The sequence below is a fragment of the Artibeus jamaicensis genome, unplaced genomic scaffold, assembly GCF_021234435.1.
Source record: "Artibeus jamaicensis isolate MK-2021 breed Jamaican fruit bat unplaced genomic scaffold, CSHL_Jam_final scaffold_3151, whole genome shotgun sequence".
Lineage (NCBI taxonomy): Eukaryota > Metazoa > Chordata > Mammalia > Chiroptera > Phyllostomidae > Artibeus > Artibeus jamaicensis.
Window position 1 is genome coordinate 787689 of NW_026522037.1, and position 15594 is coordinate 803282.

The 15594-nt window shown below is 63.3% G+C and overlaps 1 protein-coding gene across 2 annotated transcripts in view; it reads left to right on the plus strand.

The window, feature by feature from the left end:
* The window catches only part of ELFN1 (extracellular leucine rich repeat and fibronectin type III domain containing 1), a 41600-nt gene extending 31363 nt beyond the window's left edge, over positions 1-10237 (plus strand). The window contains exons 1-2 of one of the 2 annotated variants that reach the window (XM_053656999.1): positions 6437-6536; positions 6789-10237. In XM_053656999.1, the coding sequence (XP_053512974.1) occupies positions 7073-9523 (2451 nt within the window). In that variant the 5' untranslated portion in view covers positions 6437-6536; positions 6789-7072 and the 3' untranslated portion in view covers positions 9524-10237. Of the gene's footprint in view, positions 1-6436; positions 6537-6788 lie in introns of those variants that run through there. The other variant, XM_053657000.1, reaches the window with a different exon arrangement.
* The last annotated feature ends 5357 nt before the right edge of the window (positions 10238-15594 follow it).

Genomic DNA, 15594 nt, shown 5'->3' on the forward strand with positions numbered 1-15594 from the left:
TCATGAGCCAAGATTAAAATGAAGGAGAGAATCCTAAAAGCAGCAAGAGCTAAGGGGACAGTCACCTACAAAGGAGTCCCCATCAGACTGTCAGCGGATTTCTCAAAAGAGACCTTACAGGCAAGAAGGGGCTGGAAAGAAGTATTCCAAGTCATGAAATCCAGAGACCTACATCCAAGATTGCTCTATCCAGCAAAGCTATCATTTAGAATGGAAGGGGAGATAAAGTGTTTCTCAGATAAGGTCAAGTTGAAGGAGTTCATCATCATCAAGCCCTTATTATATGAAATGTTAAAGGGACTTATCTAAGAAAAAGAAGATAAAAAATATGAACAGTAAAATGACAGCAAACTCACAATTATTAACAACCACACCTAAAACAAAAGCAAACTAAGCAAACAACTAGAACAGGAACAGAATCACAGAAATGGAGGTAACATGGAGGGTTATCAGTGGGGAGGGGGAGGGAGAAGGGGGGAGGGGGGAAATGGTACAGAGAATAAGTAGCATGGACGGTAGGTAGAAAATAGGGAGGAGGGCAAGAGTAGTGTGGGAACTATAGAATCTAAAGAACTTATATGTACAACCCGTGGACATGAGCTGAAGGGGGGAACGTGGGTGGGAGGGGGTGTGGAGGAGACGGCACAACTGTAATAGCACAATCAGCAAACAATATGCTTTTTAAAAATTAAAGAAAGTAGTGGACCTGGGAAGGGGCTGTTATCGCAGAAGAGACTGCGCCTGAATTTAACGGCCAGCACCGTTCTAAATGATGGGATTTTAGTGGTTCCTATTTAGAAACTTTTATATGAAAAATCCCCAGCAGTGCCCTTTGTCGGCGTGCAGGAGTTGTGGACGCAGCCATAAGACATGAAACGGAATTGAACAGCAGGTTCACGGAGAGGCAGCGTGATTATCTGCAGCACCGTGAGACCTCAGAACCCGGGAGAACTCGGGGGGGAAGGCAGTTAACCCCGAGGCCTCAGCAGCTTCTGGGCGGCATCTCAGACGCACATGCAGGTCAGTTGTCTCCGTCCCCACCAGCAAACAGCCGTGGGAACTTAATGGAGTAAACGGTCCTCAGTGGCAACTGGAACTCGGGAGGCCCCACGGGAGTCCCAGGGCTGAGTTTGCCAGAAAATGCGGGACCCGGGGAGGACGCGCTTAAGTCTGGCTGAGAGCGTGCCGCCCCCCTGGAACCGCGGGAACCCGCAGGCCCTTCCAAAGCCAGTGCGGGGTGAACCCAGCCAGTAGTAGGCCCCCAAGGAGGGGTCTGAAGGGACACGGAGGATGGCGGTGGGTGTGACAATCCCCAGGAGCGAGGAGGGGGTCCCCGCACAGCCCCCCAGGGGAGTGTGCATTGGGAAGACTGCAGGGAAAGGCGTCCGCTGACCAGGGCCGGGAGGCCGCGTGGAGACCCCTGAGAACCGGGACACTCGGCGCCTTCTCCTCCGGTGTCTGTGTGGGTGTTTTCCATCCGGCCACGCTTCTGCTGCGGGCGGGTGCTTTTGGCTCAGACTCGGATGGGAAGGGGCACAGGAATGGGGTTCCCACCTCCACGTCCAGGGCCCGGGTGGGGCAGTGCCACAGTTTTGGGACTTCAGAGGGCAGCTGCAGCCCGGACCTGGACGGACGAGGGCACCAGGAAAGGGGGTGGGGGTGGCTCGCATCCAGGTGGAAGAAATGGCCTGGAGAAGATGCAGGACTCGTGCGTCGACCAGTGCGGCAGAGGGCAAGCTGGGACCGACAGCCGGACCTGGTGGGCCCGCTGGGGACTCGGGCACTGGTGAGGGCCCTGGGGAGCCTGGCGGGGCTGCAGCGGGAGGGGGGACAGGCTTCGGCTGCAGCGTCACCGCTCAGCAGAAGGGATGAGGGTGTTTGGTGTTCGCCTGCATGGGCTCAGAAGCCAGTTTTGATCCTCGTTCACACCTGGGAATACTTCCCCGGGGGATCCAGCGTTGGGTGTCGGAAACCAAACCCTGCAGTGGGTAGAGGTGGGTACGGTCTGGGGTCTCGGGGTGGGGTGGGGGCTGTGGGGAACATGCCTTGATTAGATGGCAGGCGTAAACCAGTGTCTTCGGCCTGGGCCGGGCAGGCTGGAGGCCGCAGCAGTATTGGGGCTGCCCGGGCTGCAGGAGTGGGTGTGCGGGTCAGCGGGGCAGAGCTTGGGGGGGGGGCCTTTGCCCCTGCGGTACCGGGGTCCCTGGTATGGCCAGCTGCGGTGTCACCAGCCACGGTGCTGGAATCTTCAAGCCCCACTTGCCTGGGGGCCCAGAGAGCCCTGGGCAGCAGGAGGGAGTCACCTGCCAGCTTTCCACCAGGATCAAGGGGGCTGTGATGGAGCTTTCCGGAGTGCACAGAGGAGAGCCCCTGTCTGACGGCGTGTAAACAGAGTGGCTCAGGGGGCCGTGATGGTCTGCGCTGCCCTGGGTGTCAGAGCCCCCTGGCCACAGCCGCCTTGTTCCCCACCGAGGGGCGGTCAGGGCGCAGTGGGTCCTCCAGCCCGCCTGCTCTCAGGTGGGCCTTCAGCTGGGGTTCTACTTCCCTCTTCAACGTGGGGTTTGAGGGTGGACGGCTAATTACCACCCTGGCCCACAGCTTCGCCTATGATGAACCAAGGCCAGGAACTGTTACTCATTTCTTGCGACCTTGGGGACGGGAGGCGGGGCCTGCGGTGCAGGGGCCTGGTGGCGGTGGCGATCACTGCCTCCGAGTGTGTGGAAGGGGCGCTGCACCCCGGGGGCCCCCACAGGGGGCTCCCGCATCCGGGGACAGAGGACTCCCTGGAGTTGGGGCACTTGGAGGTCAGGATTCTGCTGGGACTTGCCAAACAAGATCTTTGCCCGGAGCCTCCAACTGGCCATCCCTCAAGACGAGTGGAGAGATTCAGGTCAGACTAAAGATAGAACTTCCCGCTGCCAGGGTGTGAGCGTTTGATGGGCAGTGGTGCCAGCGGTCCCGTGGCTGCCGAGACCCTTGCCTGGCTTCGCTGGCACGCGTCCCGACAGCAAGGGTGCACTGACGCTTCTGGGGGAGGGTCACGTGCCGCCCCGGTCCCTGGAGGCCAGCCAGCCGCCTGCTCCCCGCACATCCCTGCCGCGAGAGAGCAGGAGACTGTTGCCGAGTGATTTCTCCCTCCGATGCTGCTGTGCATCATGTTTTTTAATTTAAAAAGATGCCCAGCGGAAGGCTAACAGACCGTTAAGTGTTTGGGCTGCTAATTAACTCTGCAGCCCAGAGCTGCTGGCAGGCAGAGGGAGTGGGTGTCCTCCCCGGGGGCAGGATGGGGGGGGGGGCTACGCGTAGCCCTGGGCTCTGGCTCCAGGGCCTCTCGGGCGTCCCAGGGGCACCGGCGCTTTCAGCAGGCCACGTGGGGGATGGCAAAGGCGTGTTCGTGGGCCTCAGCTGGGCACTGTCCTGGGACAGGCCCCTCCTTCCCAGGCCCCCGGGTCCCTGTCTGATGGGTCAATGGGCGTCAGGGCTCAATGGACAGTGGGCATCGGGCCTTGGGGGACCCTGCAGGAAGAGAGTGGTCACCTCTGTCTGCTCCTCGCAGCCTCTGGGGGGACGGGGAGGCCACCTGTGGTCACTGCCGGTGTCAGTCACCCAGTGCCCTTCCCAGGTTCCATACTTCGCCCTCTTGTCCCCCCACACCCTTGTGGGTGGCATGTGGTGATGGCTCCCCCTCCCCAGAGAGAACAAGGCCAGGTGCTAGGAGCCCACTGAGCCTGCTGCCCCGGGGCCCTTCCCAGCCACCTCGGTGGACAGGGAGACTGGGGGGCGGGCAGGTCTGGATGGGACCGCCCTCCCTGGCCCCTGGGCTTGCTGAAGGGAAAACCACCAGGGGCGGGCGTCCTGCTGGACTGCCTGCACTGCCCCGAACTGTGTGTCCCCTGCGCTGTCCACCGAGGACAGGCACGCCTGCACCGGGCTGCAGGCCATCAGGGCTGGCAGGGGGGTCACACAGCCAGAGCAGGGCACAGCCGGCCCAGGTCCTGGCCTGGGGGTCTGGGCCTGAGGCGGCTCCGGCAGGCGGTCAGCTCTGCTGGCCCGGGGCTGCATCCTGTGTGCAGGGCTGCCGCACAGAGCCAGGCGGGTGCGAGGGGTCAACACAACCTGGTGGGGAAGGCTTGGAACGGTGAAAAGGTATCACTCTAGAACTTTCTCCCCGCTCCTGCCCTCCTTGGCCCGAGGTTCCCTCTGCGGGTGGAGACGCCCTGCCCCCACCCGGCCTCTGCCGTGTCCGGCTCGGTGTCTGGGCTCGGTGATGGAGGCGGCAAACGGTGCTTTCAGATGGATGCACTCCTGCCCCAGCACGTGGGGACAATTATGCAAATCTGGACATAAGCAGTTTAAAAGCCTGGAACCACCGTATTTCTTCCTTCCATTAGCAGTGACACAGGCTTCAGGTGGCTGTGAGAAGACAGACCGGGGCCAGCCCTGAGCCTGCCGTGCCCTTGCCCCCTGGACAGGCTTCCCTGCGGGGGTGGGGGGAGTGTGGGGGCGAGAGCCAGTGTGGTCGGCAGCGGATGCAGAGGCTCTCTCTGGCCAGGGACAGCCCTCGGGGGAAACCGAGGCCTGGCAGCAGGGCTCGGGGCGGGGCTCTGGCTCCCTCCTTCCCCCCAGACTCCCCGCAGGCCTGGAGCTCCCCAGGGGCCTGCTGTGCCCGCAGCCTAGTTGTGGTGGGAGGCAGCTGGCTGTGCCCTGTGCAGACGGTGAGACCAGGCGTGGGGGCGGCGGGCCCGTGTTGTGAACTGAGGACAATACACAGGTGCTCGGGGAACAGCTGCTTCACCCATGACTCACTGCACACGGGACAGGCCTGTGTCCCTACACACACGTGAGGGGTGGGCAGGGTGGGGCCTGGTGAGTCATTTGAGACTGGGAAGGGCCGTCTTGAGGATGGTCCCTGGTTGGATCGGAGCCATTCTGGGTGGTCTGGCAAGTTCCACAGATGGCTGTTTCCCGAGGCCTTGCCTCAGGGGCTCCTGTTACCACCCTCACCAGCAGCCTGTGGGGCCTCTGGGATGACCCTGGGCAAGGCCTTCTCTTGTCTGGGCCTCAGTTTCCCCTTTTGAGTGAGATGTGCAATGAGGGCACTGGGGGCTCCCGCAGGCAGAGATGGTGGGGGCTGGAGAAAGGGCAGAGGGGACTCTTCGTGGGGTTGGGCTGCTTGGCCATACTGGTGGGGGGCAGCCCCCAGGGTCATGTCCACACCCACCTGAGGCCAGGTGGGGGGGGGTGAGGATACCCCATCCGTCTGGGAGGCCACTTGGCTCCCTCCTGGCCCAGGTGCCAGGGCAGGTGCTGGGCACCAAGGTGAGAGGAAACCATGGTGGCCCAGAGGGTGAGGGGACACCCCAGTTCCAGGGCCTGGGCCACACCCCCGCCACGTCCATCACGGAAGCCGGCTAGTAGAGGGGCCTGGCTGGGTGGTGGGTGCACAGGGAGGAGAGACTGTCCCCAGAACCTCTTGCCACTCACCAGGTGCCGAGGTAGAGCGCACACTCCCAGACTGTCACGTGGGGGGCAGGACCGTGGTGGCACAGGGGCCTCTGGGCTGCTGCCCAGCCACAGGCGCTGGGACGGGGCTGTGTCACCCCAGTGCACACCAACCTGTGTGTGTGCAGGCACAGCCCAGCACACGTGTGCGGCAGCCCGTGTGTGGGCGCAGCCCTGCCCAGCACTGGCTCCGTGGCCGCCTTGCACCCTGGGGCACAGGAGTGAGGCAGGGAGGGGCCGGGGAGCCTGGGCAGCCATTGCTGCCTGTGATAAGCGTTCTTCGGGCCCTTGTAATCCTCCTTAACCTGACTTTGGGTTATTTTGAGCGAGAGATTAAAGGTGATTATGACTGGTATTGCTGAGGCGCCACACTTCCTGGGCAGCAGAGTCTCCCCCAGCCCCTCCCCACCCCCCGGCCCCCCGCTCTCGAGGCCAGGGCGGGAGCCTGGCTCCAATCAGCCCGCCGATGCCCGACTCTGCCCTCCTTGCCCAGGGATATAAATTCCAGGTTGCCATGGGGCTGGGTAGGCGCCAGCTGGGGAGGGAGGAGGGCACCGTCAGCTCCAGGGTGCCCCCGCCCCACCGATCCCTCCCTGGTCTTTAAATCAGAGCCTAGCTCTCCCCTGGGGGCCCGATCACACCGTTCCTCCTGAAGTTTCCGGGGGCGGCGGAGTCCATCTCACTTCAGACTCTGCTCCTGACTCCAGCCGCTTCCCGCAGACTGGCTACAAGAGTCGATATCAGTGAAATGCACTCGCCTGGCCACCAGCCAGCCCACACACGGCCACGCGGCCCCTATAAATCCCCGGATTAACAAGCCGCACACACGCCCTGGTCTGCTCCTTCCACGGGAGGAGCTTGCGATGGGCTGCGTGAGTCCTGGGACGGGGTCCCCGCAGGTGCAGAGGCCGCGTGTCCCCGATGATCGCCCTGGCTGCTGCCTGGGGGCCAGAGTGGCGCACAGTGGGACGGCACTGCAGGAGGCCTCAGATGCAGGGCTGCTGTCCCGGGGCCTGACCTGTGTCTCTCCGGAGGTGGGTCTGGGGCTCGGGAGGGTCTCTGGCAGCTCTGAGTGAGCTCCCCGCTGCAGACAGCAGGGAGAGCCCTGGCCAGGTCCCTGGGGGACGGGGACCTCTGTCTTCAGGGAGCAGCCTGTCACTCCTCAGCTGTGTGACTTCAGGTGTTACTGGGCGGCGCAGCGGAGCTGGGTGCAGGGCCACAGGTGACCCCTGGGCCTGGGGATGCCAGCTGCCTCCTGACTGTCCCTCTCCGTTGTCTTCCTGCAGGGCCAGCTGAGCTGGGGGCTTGGGGAGCGGCCGTCCAGACGCCCAGGCTGATGGAGACGGAGTCTGTGGCGGCGGCGGCGGCGTGCAGCAGGCGGACAACGAGAGGTGGCCGGCCGTGACTGGGGCGCTGGCTCCCAGCCCTGGCGGTGTGACCATGCGGCCTGGGACAGGACGCCGCTGAGAGTGTGGGCCCCCTCCCTGCTTTCCCCCTGGGGGCTGCTGCCCTGCCCCCTACCCGGTCCCCCTGGGCAGGCACAGCGGGGTCTCCCGCCAGGGCGGTCCCCATGGCCCCGTGCCGCTGGGGCGCGCTGTGGCTGTGTGTGGCGGCGGCCACCCTGTTGCACGCGGGCGGCCTGGCCCGCGGCGACTGCTGGCTGATTGAGGGCGACAAGGGCTTCGTCTGGCTGGCCATCTGCAGCCAGAACCAGCCGCCCTACGAGGCCATCCCCCAGCACATCAACAGCACCATCGTGGACCTGCGGCTGAACGAGAACCGCATCCACAGCGTGCAGTACGCCGCGCTCAGCCGCTTCGGCAACCTGACGTACCTCAACCTCACCAAGAACGAGATCGCCTACATCGAAGACGGCGCCTTCTCGGGCCAGTTCAACCTGCAGGTGCTGCAGCTGGGCTACAACCGTCTGCGCAACCTCACGGAGGGCGCGCTGCGCGGGCTGGGCAAGCTGGAGTACCTGTACCTGCAGGCCAACCTCATCGAGGTGGTCACGCCTGGCGCCTTCTGGGAGTGCCCCAACATCGTCAACATCGACCTGTCCATGAACCGCATCCAGCGCCTGCACAGCGCCACCTTCGCTGGCCTGGCGCGGCTGTCCGCCTGCGAGCTCTACAGCAACCCCTTCTACTGCTCCTGCGAGCTGCTGGGCTTCCTGCGCTGGCTGGCGGTCTTCACCAACACCACGCAGGCCTACGACCGCATGCAGTGCGAGGCGCCGCCGCCCTACGCCGGCTACTTCCTGCTGGGCCGGGGCCGGCACGGCCAGCGCAGCATCCTGGGCACACTGCAGGCCGTGTGCACACATGGCGACTACGTGGCCGAGCCCCGCCCGCCACCCGAGCGCCCGCCGTCCCTGCCGCCACCCGAGCCCAGCGAGACCCCCTGCCCTGACGAGGACTGCTTCTCAGGCGACGGCACCACCCCGCTGGTGGCCCTGCCCACGCTGGCCACCCAGGCCGAGGTGCGTCCCCTCATCAAGGTCAAGCAGCTGACGCAGAACTCGGCCACCCTCACGGTCCGGCTGCCCAGCCCATTCAACCGCATGTACACGCTGGAGCACTTCAACAACAGCCGGCCCTCCACCGTCTCCCGTCTGACCAAGCCGCAGGAGGAGATCCGCCTGACCAACCTGCACACGCTCACCAACTACACCTACTGCGTGGTGTCCGCCAGCTCGGGGCTGCTGCACAACCACACCTGCCTGACGCTCTCCCTGCCCAAGCCGCCCAGCCCGCCGGGGCCCGCGCCCAGCCCCTCCACCGCCACCCACTACATCATGACCGTCCTGGGCTGCCTCTTCGGCATGGTGCTGGTGCTGGGTGCCGTCTACTACTGCCTGCGCAAGCGGCGGCGCCAGCAGGAGAAGCACAAGGCGGCGGCGGCCGCGGCGGCCGGCAGCCTGAAGAAGACCATCATAGAGCTCAAGTACGGGCCAGAGATGGAGGCGCCCGGCCTGGCCTCGCTGCCCCAGGGCCCGCTGCTGGGCCCTGAGGCCGTGACCCGCCTCCCGTTCATGCCGGCGGTGGGTGGTGAGGCGCAGCCGTACAAGCTGGCGGAGAGTGACACGCCCAAGGGCGGCAAGGGTGCCTACCTGGAGGTCCGCACCGGGGAGCCGGCCGAGCGCCGGGACTGCGAGCTGGGCCGCCCAGGCCCTGACAGCCAGAGCTCCGTGGCCGAGATCTCCACCATCGCCAAGGAGGTGGACAAGGTGAACCAGATCATCAACAACTGCATCGACGCCCTCAAGTCCGAGGCGGCTGCCTTCCCAGGCGCCAAGGCTGGGGCCACAGCTGCCGCGGAGCCCCCGCTGGTGCTGCTCTCTGAGCCGCTGGCCGGCAAGCAGGGCTTCCTGTCGCCTGCCTACAAGGACGCCTTCGGCCGCAGCCTGCAGCGCCACCACAGTGTGGAGGCGGCCCCTGGGCCCCCGCGCCCCAGCACCTCCTCCAGCAGCTCCACACGCAGCCCCAGGGCCTTTTGCGCCGAGACCCCTGGGGCACACAAGGCCACTGCAGCCGAGGCCAAGTACATCGAGAAGAGCTCACCCGCTGCCGACGCCATCCTCACTGTGACGCCTGCGGCCACCGTGCTGCGGGCCGAGGCCGAGAAGGGCCGCCAGTACGGCGAGCACCGGCACTCGTACCCCGGCTCCCACCCTGCCGAGACGCCCTCACCACCCGCGCCCCTGCCCCATGAGGGCCTGGGTGGCCGCAAGGCGTCCATCCTGGAGCCGCTGACCCGGCCACGGCCCCGCGACCTGGCCTTCTCGCCGCTGTCCCCGCAGTACCGCCACCTGAGCTACACCTCCAGCCCCGAGTACACCTGCAGGGCCTCCCTCAGCATCTGGGAGCGCCTCCGCCTGAGCCGCCGGCGGCACAAGGACGACGAGGAGTTCGTGGCGGCCGGCCACGCGCTGCGCAAGAAGGTCCAGTTCGCCAAGGACGAGGACCTGCACGACATCCTGGACTACTGGAAGGGCGCGTCAGCCCAGCACAAGTCCTGAGCCCCGGCCGCGCTGCGCCCGGCACCCGGGACGCCCACTGGACCAAAAAGGACACGAGACCCACCGCAGGTCTCCGTGACCCAGAGACTCTCGAGCACCGCACACACGGACTCTCTCACACACACAGACATGTAGACACACACAGACACACACGGAGACACAACACAGACACATGGAGACAGACACACACACACAGACTCACACACGAGCAGGCAGGTGAGGCACGGCCCACGGACAGAGCGGGGAGGGGGCGCCCATGGTGACAACAGCAGGTGGGCCTCCCAGGGAACCTGTCCTGCGTGAGCTGTCCCACAGGAGGGCACACACTGTGCAGACACCACACACACACCACGTGAGCACACATGCAAACACACACACACACACACACACAAGGGACTTCGGAAAACTGTGTCTTAGGGATGGGGGTGGGGGAGGGGAACTTTCTTTTTCAATATCTTTCCTGTTTTGACTCTTCTCTGCCTTCTTTTCCTCTCTCTCTCCTTCCTTTTTAAAAATGACGTAATAAAAGTCAAGTTCTCGTGAAAAGACAAGACAGCAGTTGCGGGGAGTGAGGCCCCAGCCCCCGTGGGGTCTCCATCGCTGTCTTCTGTGGACTGTGCTCCATGGTCTGTGCAGTTGTCTCTCTGCTGCCACCAGCGGAGGCCACCAAGGAGCAGAGTGACAGCTGGCGGCCGAATGGCCTCTGGACGTGCTGGGGCCTCGGGGTGGGGGGTGCCTGTGGACGGGGGTGGGGGCGGTCGGCAGGGGCGCAGGCCGGTGTGCTCTGCCCCGCCTATGCTGTGCGCTGTCGTCCTGATGTACAGAAGAAATATCTCTATATTTGCAATGTTTGCTGTAAAACAAGAAAGAAAAAAGACTATGTCTACTAAAAAAAATTCTGCAAAGGAAAACACCACAGGCTGTGTGTACGGAGTTTTCACTATGGGGTTCAGGGGAAGAGTCGGGGTCTCCCTGCTGTCTGGCTGACGGGTGGCTGTACTGATGGGAGCCCGGGGTGGGGCTCTGGTTAGGGGACCACCATGGAGACCTCGTCTGGAGAGGACGGGAGTGAGCCCGAGGGTGCTGAGAGCCTGTGGGAGAAGCAGGAGGACCCAGGGTCGGCCTGCGGCCATGGGTGGGTCTGTGGTCAGGTGGGTGCAGGCCACAGCTGAGGGTGTACGTGGGCGTGTGGTGGCTGGGGAGGCGGGTGGTGATGGGACAGGCTATGAGTGGGTGGGTGGGTGGGTGTGAGATGCTGGTGCGGGCCCTGCCCGGGGGCAGCCCCTGTGGTGGCTGGAGCCCTACCCCCGGGAAGGCGCCCTGAAGGCCCCCACCCACAGTCCTCTGGGTGCTGGGGCCCTGAGCCAAGCCCCCCTGTGGACCCCACCTGGCCAGCAGGTGGAGGGGCCCCTCTTGGAGCACCCAGAGCCTCTGGAGATGAAGGTCCCCACACCAGCCCAAAGTCCCCTCGGTGGCTCCTGCACTTTGAGTTGCTGAAGCCACAGGGTCCCCTCGTCCTGCCTGGGAGTCAGAGCCAGGCCGTGAGGAGTGCAAGTCCCCCAGGGCCACTGTCTGCTGGGGCCTGCCTCCCACGTCCACGTCGCCCTCTGGAGCTGCCCACCTGCCAACCGCCCTCTCTGCTGGGCAGGTGACACCCCCCACCCAGGCAAACCCCGCCCCATTTAAGTTTCCCGTGAAGAACAGTGAAGCCTGAGTGATCGGGGCAGGGGCTCCGAGGCCACAGGAGCCCGAGACCCTGGAACGGGGGCGGTAGCGGGCTCTCGGACACAGGGCCACTGCTGCTGGCCCAGCAGGGGCAGGAGGGGCAGGGTGGAAGTGGCCCAGACCAGCAGCCTGCCTTGCACACCCCCGGTGACGGGGTGCTCAGCATGCCCCTCAGCAGCTGTTCCCAGCGTTTGCACCTCCCTGAGGCTGAGGAGACCATGGTTCCCCAGGGCCTGGCGGCCATGCGGCTCCGAACAGGGGCTGTCCTCCTTCTGGGCGGCCTGCTCAGGTGACTGCTTCAAGGTCCTGTGCAGGAGGCCTTCGTATGGGCGCACAACCTGGGGGTTCTCACCGGGCCCCCCTCGACGGGGCCCCCGCAAACAGGTCCTACCTGTGGACACCACATGCCCTGCCCATCCCTGTCTGACCGGATAGGCCCCCAGCATCCCCAAGTCCATGCCGCCCTCCACCGCCACCTCCACCCTGGGGTCCCAGAAGGCAGTGTGGGGGCGGAAGACAAGTCCATGAGCAGGACAGCGGGGGCAGGGAGAGGAGGCAGGGCCCTGGCTGCTGGGTCTGCCGGGTGGGGCCAGAGAGGGTCGGCCTCACCCGAAGCCACAGTCTGTGGCCTCAGTCCTGACCAGGCCACCCCGTCCGCTGCTCCCTGCTGCCGGGAAGACAGAGATGGCTATTTGTAGGGGCCCAGGGAGGCAGACTGGCCAGGTATGTGAGGCACATGTCACCACCGGGAGCATAGCCATCGAGCAGGGGTTTGTGGGGACAGGCTGGGACCCGGAGAGGGACCTGGATAAAGGGAAGCAGGTGGGGTCCTGAGTGGCCAAGAACGCCCTTCCAGAAGCCCAGCCCTCCTTGGGCACTAACTGCCCAAGGCCAGGCCAGTCCTGGGGCACAAATGCATATGAGGGGGGCCCCCCAAAACCAGACTTCTTTTCTGGAGGGTGAGACCCCTTGTAGTACAGGCTTCCCCACTAGGTGAGTGTTCTCGGAACCCATCTGTATCAGTGCACCAGCTGGCGTTGTTGTGAGAGGCTGCATTCAGCTTCAGTGCGGTTTTAGTTTTTAAAGACTCAGCCTGTTTGCCCACTGCCTGATGGGTGAGTGCACCTGCCCACACTGCACCGAGTGTTCAGCAGCTTTCCACCAGACACGACATGACCCCCACGCCCCACCCTCCCTCTTCCCCTGGTCTCGCCCTGAGCGACTTTTTTTGTTTCCCTGGATGGGAAAACTCCGAGGGAAATGTTTTGCTGATGTGGAAGAGGTGAAACAAAAAACAGCAGAAATGCTAAAAGGCAAGAAAATCAATGAGATCAAACACTGTTTTGAGCAGTGGAAAAAACACTTCGACAAGTACACTGCATCCGATGCAGAGGACTTTGAAGGTGACTGAAGTTTAAACATGTAAGAACAAGTACACAATTTTTTAGAAATAAACTCCAGGGTTTTTTGGGTCCCCCTTGTGGGTGCATGTCCTTGCCTGAAGGAAGTCACCGTGGAGCTGACGAGACACACACACGCGGGAGAAGATCACACACTTGCTAGACACCTGCCAGGGGCAAGGCCCAGAGAGGGGCCGCCCTGCGCCAGCCCCCGGGCGCTGGGCGCAGAGGCAGGTGCCCTGCTCCGGGGTGGGGGTGGGGTGCGCAGGAGGCCCGGGGCCCGGTGGGAACTGCCCAGGAGCAGTGGCGCGTGTCTGCAAAGGGGAGGCTGCAGTGGGGGGAACTGTGAAGGTGGGGTGTCGGCACCCTCACGGGCTGAGAGCCCTGAGCTGTGAGTGCAGGATGAACGGTGCCGACCAGAGTGGGCGCGGCCCCGTGGCTGCTGCTCCATCCGCAGCGTGGACGCATGCCAGGCTCCGCCACTGACGACTGCGTGGCCATCGGGAGTCACTGGCCTCTGTCCTGCCTCCAGCACAGCGGCCCACAGTGCTTAAGCATCAGTGCTTGCTGGCTGCGTGTCGACCCACCCCACACTCATCACTGCCCACGGGCCTGCTGCCCGCACCACTCGGGTGGCTGGTGGGGACAGGGGTGCTGAAAGGGCTGAGCTCCGCCCCTGCAGTCCCCTGTCCCCCGGCCACCCACCCGGCGATGGCTGCAAGCAGGCCCTGTGGTCACGTCCCCTGACATTCCACCCCCAGAGTGGCTCACTCAATGGGGGATGGGCACCCCACCCACAGGGGCAAAGGGCGTGAACACGGGAGGTGATGAGTCAGGCCATCTGACACCCGGGCCCAGTGCAGGCCACACCCACCAGCTTCCACCAAGGGACCACGGGGTGCGGACCATCGAAACCCCGACAGGGGTCCCTGAGGTCGCACCCCCTGCCACCCATCCGTCCTGCTTCTGTCGGTCCATCACTCCACAGCCTGTTTGTCCACCCTCTGCCCACACATCTGTCCATCCCTCCATCCCACACAAAACCACAGAGTTCCTGCTTTGTACCAGACATGCCAGAGACGCCAACCGAACCTGCCCCCGCTGGAAGGGCCCGTCAGTCATAGTCCAACAGGGAAGGAAGGGGAGGGCTCTCCGAAGGGACCATTTCCTGCCAGAAGGTGTGGGGAGCACGCAGGGCCCAGGGCCACCTGAGGGGGCCGCCGTGGAGGACAGCCAGCTCAGGTGACACCACCCCCCCTTCCCTCCACCTCGGGGGGCACCCCCTGTGCTGAATGGCCAGAAACCCACGAGGCAGAAGCCCATTCTCAGGGGACCCTGGAGAGACGGGGGGTCAGGGGGATGGGGACGAAGGAGGGATGGCGTGCAGGGAGGAGGAGTGGGGGACGCAGAGGGGGCCGTCGACTCCCTTTTGGAGTCAGACCTCAGGGAGGGCAGCCCTTCAACTGGGAGGGACAAAGGGGAGTTGACATGGTAAAAATGGGAGGTGGGGGTCTCCCACGAGGGGACGCAGGGACAAGACCCCCCCCAGCCCCAGCCCAGGGTCACGTGGTCGGCCTCGCAGCGGAAATAAATCAGAGTGGTGCCGTGGGCAGTGGGGGGCATGGATGGCGCTTCATAAAATAATAACTTGTATTGATTTTTCCTATCTCAAAAGCAACCCTTTTATGAAACACACTTTAGAAAACAGCTCAGTCTGAAAAAGAAACTGGGGATCACTCTCAGTGAGCACAGCTCGCACGCGGGTGTCCGCCCTCCGGGGGCGGGGTGGGGGGAGGTGGCTGGTTTATCTGGCGTGTGCAAAAGCACACGGAGAGTCGGGGAAAAGAGGGAGCAGAGGATTATGTTCCCCCCAAAAGGAAGAAGATAAAACCTCAGAAAAGGAGCTTAATGAAATGGAGAAAAGTGATTTCCCTAAGAAAGAGTTCCAAATAACGTCACACAGATGTTCGTCCAGCTTAGGAGGGGCGTGAGTGACAGGAGAACTCTGTCCCCTGTCCACGTGGAAAACACGAGAAGACAGCCACCCGGAAGACTGAGCTGAGAGCAGTGACTGAGCCTCGAAGTGCGGGAGCGGACCCAGCGGCAGAGGGGACAAGGCAAAGGAAAACCACCGGGCGGCAGAGCCACCACGAGGAGCCTGGGAGAGGCAGAGAAGGGAGCGCCCGCCGGCCCTCCGCTGCCTCGGGGCCCGGAGGGAGAAGAGGGAGGGAGGGAGAGAGAGAGAGAGAAGGAGGGAGAGAGGCGAAATCTCAATTGAAGAAATAAAGGCTGAAAACTTCCAAATCTGGGGAAGAAAACAGGCCTCCGGGAATTCCGGCGAGTTCCAAATTAGAGGAACACAAAGCGACTCACATCAAAACATTGTGATTAAAATGTCAAAAGTTAAAGACAAGAAGAGAATGTCAGAACAGTCTGTCACACACACACACACACACACACACACACACACACACACACGGACTCTCATAAGACTGTGAGCAGCTTCTTTGGGGCAGCAGCCTCGCACGCAGGCCAGGAGGGAGCGGTGAGACATATTCAAAGTATCAAAAGAAAGAAACATCCCAGTCAAGGCCCCTCCTCCTGGTGACACTGTCATGCAGAACTGACGGGCAGGGAGGGCTTCCCACCCGAGTAAAAGCTAAAAGCGCTCACCACCCCCAGGCCAGCCTTACAGTGGATACTAAAGGAGCTTCTTAATTAAGCTGAAGGGAAGGGTGACCATTAGCCTGGAAACATAGAAGGGCACATTTCCCTGGGAAAGGTCACTGTGCAGTCCGGGGCAGAGTGACCCACAATTGGGCAGGCAGCGGGCACACAGGCAAAAACGGTGGCAGTCCCTGCGACTGTGAGGTTCCTGCAGGGACGCCCCGGACCAAAGACACAAACCACAACTCGAAAAACACAAGACGTGGGGTGAGCAGGGGA